The 8136-nt window shown below is 44.1% G+C and overlaps 1 protein-coding gene across 3 annotated transcripts; it reads left to right on the forward strand.

Moving 5' to 3' along the window:
- Window positions 1–2097: 2097 nt before the first annotated feature.
- LOC123111643 (uncharacterized) lies at window positions 2098–7826 on the forward strand. 3 transcript variants are annotated; one of them, XM_044532470.1, is made up of 12 exons: window positions 2098–3012; window positions 3100–3260; window positions 3541–3601; window positions 3676–3741; window positions 3834–3919; window positions 4440–4497; window positions 4704–4913; window positions 5125–5190; window positions 5487–5566; window positions 5640–5758; window positions 5916–5959; window positions 7369–7826. In XM_044532470.1, the coding sequence occupies exons 1-10, from the start codon at window positions 2239–2241 to the stop codon at window positions 5752–5754; spliced, it is 1677 nt and encodes a 558-aa protein (XP_044388405.1). In that variant the 5' UTR covers window positions 2098–2238; the 3' UTR covers window positions 5755–5758; window positions 5916–5959; window positions 7369–7826. The 3 variants fall into 3 exon arrangements, 2 of the variants coding, with proteins under 2 accessions (XP_044388405.1, XP_044388404.1); XR_006454606.1 differs by having other exon boundaries at window positions 2099–3012; window positions 5836–5959; XM_044532469.1 differs by lacking the exon at window positions 5916–5959 and having other exon boundaries at window positions 2100–3012.
- The last annotated feature ends 310 nt before the right edge of the window (window positions 7827–8136 follow it).

An 8136-nucleotide genomic window follows, 5' to 3' on the forward strand; every position in this document is an offset into this window, starting at 1 on the left:
TCAGTTTTAAAAGTTGCAATATTAAAACAATTACAAAATACAATTCCCAAGTGCCTAGGATTAAAGAAGTCTTCAACACCATAATTGAACAAACAATGAATGCAAAGAAAACAAGATGGCAGATTCAAACCGCGCAAGATGTTCCAGTGGTAGAAAAAGGTGAATCACCATTTGCTGTTTTAAAGCTTGCATTCCTCTACAATGGTGAAAAGTTCGTCGAAGATCTGGAAGATTTGACTGTAAGTCTATATATATTTACTTATAAACAACTTTTATGCACCAACTCTAATAATATACTTCTTTTCTCGGCAAATTTTTCACAGGATGAGGTCGAAGACTGGAGGGCAGAGGCAATGTACATTCTCTTAAGTAGCAAGATGAATGAAGTCAAAGCTAGTGAAATGGGTGACGAGATTAGCAAGATCTTCAGCAAGAATGAAGACTAAAAGTTTTGATTTAGCCCACGAGGCTAATTCTATGAAGACGCGACAAAAAAGTTTATCACTAACTCACATTTGTATGTAATGTAGTTAGAAATTGCGTGTTCATGTTGAAAAAACAACATCATCAGAGAGTGCCAGTACACTATAAACAACAGTGTCTCTTCTTATTTGTACGACAATAGTGTTTTCCAAAACGAACCCTTACGTGTGACTCTAGAGACCACCCTCCCGTGCTTCCAGAAGAGACATGGCCTTGTGCCACCAAAGTCTGGGTCACCATGCCTCCGGGCAATATCCACACACACACATATGAAGAGCGCCTCAACCGTGGCTAGCTAAGATGCACACGTGACTGGAGATGATTCACACCAGTGCCTCCGAAGGCAACATACCAATGCCTTCGCACAATACACACATGTGCATGCACGCACATTCCTCTAGAGATTCAACCATGCCTAACTCCTACGCACACGTGACTGCACATGCTTCAAACCCGTGCCTTCGGAGGCAACATACCAATGCCTTGGTAGGATGCACAAATGTGCATGCACGCACATAGTTCTTAAGCAGACATGACTGCACATGCTTCAAACCTGTGCCTCCGGAGGCAACATACCAATGCCTTGGTAGTATGCACAAATGTGCATGCACGCACATAGTTCTTAAGCAGACGTGACTGCACATGCTTCAAACCCGTGCCTCCGGAGACAATATACCAATGCCTTGGTAGGATGCACAAATGTGCATGCACGCACATAGTTCTTAAGCAGACGTGACTGCACATGCTTCAAACCCGTGCCTGCACATGCTTCAAACCCGTGCCTTTCGAAACAAAGGAGCTTGCCTTTTGCACGACCTGTTGTATAAAAATTAAACGAGCCGAAGGCGAGCATGACGTTCCCTCGCGTTGGAGGCGTCGTGTCACACGACGATGGAGAACGCGTCGCACGAACCAGCACGCTGCACGACCAACACACACTTCGACCTATGCCCCCCCCCCCTCAAGATATTTATGAAAATTAAACGAGCTGAAGGCGAGCAAGACGTTCCCTCGCGCCGGAGGCGCCGTGTCACACGACGACGGAGAACGCGCCGCACGAACCAGCACACTGCACGACCAACACACACTTCGACCTATGCCCCCCCTTCAAGATGTTTATAAAAATTAAACGAGCCGAAGGCGAGCAGGACGTTCCCTCGCGCCGGAGTACAGTTAAATAGTTGTTGTTTCTTCCTTACTTAAAAGTTCACAGTTGATAGCGTTGGTAGTCTCCACCCGTAACTACCCCATAAATTTTCATTATCCGGAAATATAATGGGAACAAAAAGGGAAACGCGAAAGGGAAACAGGGAACCACCCGCGCAAACTGGTTTTTTCTTTGTTTAATCGCACGGAAAGGAAAAAACGAAAAATTATGTTAGTTCGAGGGTCAAACTGCAAAACGCACGAAACCACAAACCAAAAAGGAAAAACCAAGAACCAACCGCGCCAGCTGTTTTTCCTTTGCGGGAGCGCTCCGCGCGCGACACTTTCACGCGCGAAGCGCTCGCGAACCGATCGTTAGGAGCGCTCAACGCTCGTTAACTAGCCTATTGCGGTCCTATTTCATAGGGCGCCCCACACAAGAAAATAACCAGGCCTGGTGTTATTCCTGCCCGGCCTGGCCCGGCCCGGAACTTCGCGATCCCATCTGACTCTCTTTGTCGCTCCATTCGTGTTCACAACCACCACCACACCCGTCTCCCCGGAAACCCCACAGAACCCTGCAACCACCTCCGCGCGCCGCCGCTCGCCATGGCTGCCGCCGCCGCCAGGGCAGGCGGCCGCCCGTGGCGTGTGATCCCGCGGCCGGTCATGGAGACCGTCCTCCACAACCACGCCCTCCACCCGCGCGTGCCGCAGCCGCTGCTCCTCCACGGCCCCCGCGGCGTCGGCAAGTCCACGCTCCTCCTCAACCGCCTCCTCCCTCAGTGGTCCGAGCCCCCGCACTACGCTGCCTTCGTCGACTTCCTCCACCCCTCTCCCAGTTCCCCTGCTCATGCGCCCTGGTCTCTCCTCTCAGACACGCCCCCCTCCCTGCCCTCCCTCCGCCTCCGGCTCGAGTCCGCGCTGGAGGAACTCACCCGCGCCGCAGTACTCCGAGGTGCCGTCGGTTCCAAGGACGTGCTCGCCGCGCTCTCACGGTCCCACGGCCTCCACACCGTGCTCTCTCGCCTCGCGGGCCCTGCCTCCCGCCGCGGCCAGGGCACTAACTCGGTTCCGGTGCTCTGGGCAAGGGCTGTCCTAGCTGCAACCTCCTCGGCCCGTGGTGACGACCCCACCTTCCGCATTGGTGAGGGGGAGGCAACGAACTGCTCCATGGAGGAGAGGGCGTACATGCAGGAGGCCATGGCGGCGCTGCGTGTGGCCAAGGAAGTTCTCGGGATGCAGGAGGGGTGGAGGAAGGAGGCGGTGCGGGAGATGAATAGGACAGGCCGGTTCTCCCGTCCACTGGCCAATTCGGCCACAGACTGGCCATGCCTCTTGCTGGATGTGTTGTCAGGCGCAGCCGAGGAGGATTTTTTCCAGGTAGAATTTTGTGTGATTTCAGTTGGTGCGAGGGTTCATGAGGACAATGTGAGGCAGTGTGCCAGTGATGACATTGTTGATTTGCAGCCAAAGCTGGTGCTGAACAACGTTGATGCCCTGAGGAAGGCGACATGCGAGGACGATACAATGGTACCCGCAGCAGTGTACCATGACAGCTTCATTTGGAGGGTGATAGCACTCGGTGCTAATGAACAGTGCTTACCGGTCATTATGTCCACCTCAGATGGGTAAGTGTCTGCCTGCATGTTTCTTTCTGCATGCTATGTTTGATGAATGTTGCATTACTTGGAATGAATAGAATGCATAGAGACTAAATGAATGCTCAAAGACTTGCGAGTTGCAACAAGATTGAGAAATTTGTATTGCCTTAGCATAAGGGTCTGACCTACTTTGTTGGTTTGTTGTACTATCCACATTACGAATGCACAATTTATCTGTTGATTCAAATGCTAAGAACACTCTCCATGTAAATTGGTAAAATTAATATTCCTTTTGAAATCTTTGCAGATACTATTCTTCCCAAGCATTCGTCGATTTTGGTTTTCCTAATATCTTCATTTCTCGTGAGGTATGCTTAGTTTACTTTTGGACAGTTGTTCTTTTTCCTCGTTTTCCTAAAGTCATGATTACTTTATACCACAGACGTTTGGTTGGACACCACAAGAAGCTAAGCTGCATATGGTTTCTGAGTTCTTCAGTGAACAGGAGGTAGTAAGATTTTATACTTGCTAATTCCATTTCTTTTCTCCGTTGTGCAAACTGCGTGCATAATTTCCTTCTGATGTTTATTGAAGTTATAGTGGAAAGTCGTTGATGAGCTTCTTGGACCAAACCCACGACAATTATGTGAGATATATATGCTAAAGCAAAAGGCGAATGACCCAGAGTAAGTAGCATTACCGCTTTTATCAATTAATTCTATAAACTGTCGCTTACAACGGAAGTGTTTGAAGTCTTTAGTCCTTGAGCCTTATTATTTTCAAAAATAACACTCCGCTGTTCTTAAATCCATGTCGTTTCAGACATGGGCAATCTCTAACATACAACTTTGACTGTTACTTCTCATCCCACACAAATATCTTAGTAAGAAACTGATTAACTTTAATATTATAAAATGACGAATCTAATAGTACTAGTTTTGCATGTCAAATCTGAATATTTTCTTTATATATCATCAGTCAAAATTAAAGAAGTGTGATTGCAGACATCATCTATTTCCTCATGGAGGTAGTAATCTTCAGCAGGTTAATAGTTTGCAGTTAAGTCTATTGAGTGGCAGAGTTTCATCATATTTTAAGGATTCCAAACATAGTATATTAAGAGCATCAACCTCAGTCTGTTGGACACTGCCATGCGTTCATACTTCATGTTACTGCTATTGTTGTTTAATATCCATTTGATTGCAGGGTTTTGCATGACACAAACATTGAGGAAATTATTGACACATACCTGGCACACTTGCAAGTAAGTAAATGTTTTAATCACAGCTGAAGCACCTATGCTGTATGAGATGTCATTCTCCTCATCCTGGAAAGCTTTAGTTATTTCTAGTTCGTAGATCTGCTCTTTTATCGAAAGTGTGTACTGTTGCATTAATTATCGAAACTAGGAGAAAGCAGCCAATATAAGAGGTAAACGAGCATGACCTTTGTTCCATTTCTGCTCACCAGGTATCTGTTGTGAATCCCGCAATGCAAACAGCATTAAGTATGGTGCAGAAGTTTGCTTCTGATGTACGCGAGGGTAAAGTACCAGAGAACAGATTGTCTTTTGGTGCGCCTTGGAGACATCCACGGGCTGACAATCCTGACATGTGCTATAAGTGGGCAAAGATTCAACTGATGGATTTTGTTCAGTCTTATGTAAACACAGAATTTGGGGTAACTATTACTTTCCTTCTACTACCCAGGCAATTGCATTTCTACAGTAACAAAAATATGGATGTCACATAATAGGGGAAGTGACAAAGTTAGATTGAAATGATAAGACAATATATCTTCAAATTCAAAAGCTCTAGGCGAAGTTCTCATTTTACATCATGTATTTTGTGGTTTTCCAGAGTTTTAGAGTTCTTATTTGTGTGTTTTGTAGTTGAATTACCTAGCAGATGATAGCCTGGAAATATTGGATGATCCTGCAGCAGTCGCCATGATGGAGGTATTTTGATCATTTTACATTAGATACTCAATAGTAGAATCTGTGACAGTTGAACATTTTTAGGTTTGGCCATCGAAATAGAAAACATCAGCAACATCTACAAAGCTAAATTGATATTACCAGATCTATCATCAAATACAAATATATTTTTTATAATGCATACATTTGAATCAACAATTTTAGATGGTCAAAGTGCCACCTTGGAAGCCATGTCAATGTCTAAAACCACCTACATTGCAAACTCTGATGGAGTATTGGCCTGATGATAGGATGCTTATATGTTTGATGTTTGCTAGGTTGGCTTACTTTATCAACAGAGAGATCCATCCTTTGTGCGACCAATCACACGTGGGATTCAGCGTTGTCTTGCTAGATGGTGCGTTCTTGAACTTATGTGGTATTGTAAATGTTTTTTTTTCTTATGGCACTTTTTTTGTGGTTATGCGAAGGCTTGTTCAGCAGAGACTAGAGTTGACCCTTCAAGAATCAATATCATTCTCATGGCAACGTGTAATTCGTGGGCGAAGCTATCGACACTTGATGAAGGAAGTTGGCTACAAGTAACAAGGTATATAAGAAGTTCCCAAATATCAATTAATTCATTTGAACTTGAAGTGGGGATCTTACACTAAATTTGTTATACAGTTTATGCCAAGAAAAAACAGGTTAATTTCATAATGTGGAACTGACGTGTGATTTTGATGGACTTATATAATATTCATAAGAACGTTTGAAGCATATATGATTTTGCGATCACTCACATGCACATGTAAGTTTTTTCACCTGTCATAACCATTCGCTATTTTCTGTTCAACCAGTTAGTAACCCAGTATGTGTGGATCATTATAGATTTGAATAATAATTCCGTATGTTCAGCTTTCCTCTAATCGGTTACCTCAATCTGTAGCATTACATCATCTGGTGTGAAAATTCACAGCCGTATATAGTATGCCACATCAAGCATTTTCCATTAAATGAAGCAAAGTGTAATTAGCAAACAACAGTCGTTTCCTTTAAAGAGGACCTCACTTTCAAACCACAAACTCTTGTCAAAGAGACCGACTGTCCCTGTAGTTTGTGTTCCTGTAACCTGGTGATTGTTTGGCCATAATGTTTGCCTCCAAATGTGTCCTACCTTGTGCTCACTTGATCTCCTATTTAATTTGATTTATTTGCTAGAAGCTGCTAAATTGTGCTGCATATAAAAAAAATTCCTTGCCCTTTTCTTCATCTTCAATAAGTCTCTCTGATTCCTTGCCCTTGAGCTTCCCATCATGGCCTCACCTTTCTCGTTTTTGTGTTGTAAGAATAATTTGTGCCGGTTTATCATTCTCACGCTGTTCGCTTTCTACTCAGCCTGGTAGGCAGATACAGTACGGAACATTTGAATACACTGGATGGGGATCCAACGATAATAGACGTTTCAAGTAGAAAATTGGGCTTTGATGTCTTCATGGATCAGTAGTATGGTGCAGAGTTAGGAATGCCTATTTTGTTTCTTCAATGTGAATACTTGGAAGAAGACAGTGGTTCAGCTCATCAACGAGTATTAACATTCCCACTAGTGTTTTTTTTCTTCTAATGTCCTCATTTGCATGCCACATACTCCCTCCGTCTCAGAATAAGTGTCTCAACTTTGTACTAACTTTAGTACAAAGTTGTACTAAGATTGAGACACTTATTTTGGGACGGAGGGAGTATTTTCTAACGAGTGATGTTTCATTCAGTATTACAGTACATAGTTGCATATTCCACAAACGAAATGGTGGAGGGTGCGTTTGGTTTGAGTCTTTGAGCCCAAGTTTGACATATCAAAATTTTGTCTGGCAACAGTTTGGTCAAGGTTTTGTTTGCCCATGGCTTGGCTTATGCTGGCAAGAACAAATGCACTAGAGGCAAAAGGAGCATTGGCATGTTTAAAGTTTGGCATCCATCCAAAGTTTCAAACAGAGACCAATTTTTTGGGCATGACCGAAAAATTGGTAGGGTATATGTTGGCCACAATTAAACATACCCAAATTGTCTGTAGACAAACATAATAACCATTGTGTGCTCTTAAAAGAGAAATAAAAGTGCATTCGTTTGCATACTTCAGCTCTTGGCCTGGAAATTTGTGTATCGTTAGAGTGATACTTTGTTGGTCAGGCTGTTCAACCTTTGCTGCCGTTTGTTTTTCAGGACGGCTGAGGAATTTCGCAGGTCGCCGGAGGTGGACATCTATTTTAACTAGGAGATCAATCATAGTGGCACTGTGGTTCTTTTAGGTTTATATTTATACATCGTTTTGGATGAAGATTGCCGGCTTTCCATGTACGAACTGGGAACCTCGCCCAAGTGAGACCGGAAGTCAACACGAAACCCGCTCTGTCTTGGACGTACGCTGGCATAGCAAAAGATAGCACTATTACATTTTTTGGGGGCATGTTTCTGTAACTAAATATATGATCAAATTCTGCACCAGTTCATGGTCTGACGTGCTCATACGCGCATGATACTACTGTCACTCATAGCGTAGTGGAGTAGAATGAGCATGTGTGCTGTGTCGTGTCATGTGGAACTGGCTGGTCTGCTGAATGTATGTTTGTTGCAGTAATTCTTTCGGAATAAGAGGGCGGCCCTTCACTTGATTCCCAACAGCTTAATTTAATGATGGATTCTGCCGAAATGCTGAGGCCTTGTTTGGTACTCCCTCCGTTTCAAAATTCTTGTCTTATATTTGTCTAAATACGGATGCATCAAGTCACATTTTAGTATTAGGTACATCCGTATCTAAACAAATCTAAGACAAGAATTTCGGGACGGAGGGAGTACTAGAGTTTTTGAGGGGATTATTGGGGATAATACCCGCATGGATTGGGTGAAACCACTTGTCGTGGTACTAAGTCTGACAGTAAGAGTAGGGGGTACGTATGAGGAGGCAAGGCCCTAGCTACGGCGAGGTTATAC

This window comes from Triticum aestivum, chromosome 5B (assembly GCF_018294505.1).
Source record: "Triticum aestivum cultivar Chinese Spring chromosome 5B, IWGSC CS RefSeq v2.1, whole genome shotgun sequence".
In the NCBI taxonomy this organism is placed as follows: Eukaryota; Viridiplantae; Streptophyta; class Magnoliopsida; order Poales; family Poaceae; genus Triticum; species Triticum aestivum.

What these genes read in the sequence shown, in the direction of transcription:
- LOC123111643 (XM_044532470.1), top strand. Translation starts at nt 2,239, where the DNA reads ATGGCTGCCGCCGCCGCCAGGGCAGGCGGCCGCCCGTGGCGTGTGATC. An exon ending in ATGTAAACACAGAATTTGGG is followed by an intron (nt 4,914 to 5,124) that starts GTAACTATTACT and finishes TGTGTTTTGTAG; the next exon opens with TTGAATTACCTAGCAGATGA. An exon ending in CAGCAGTCGCCATGATGGAG is followed by an intron (nt 5,191 to 5,486) that starts GTATTTTGATCA and finishes GATGTTTGCTAG; the next exon opens with GTTGGCTTACTTTATCAACA.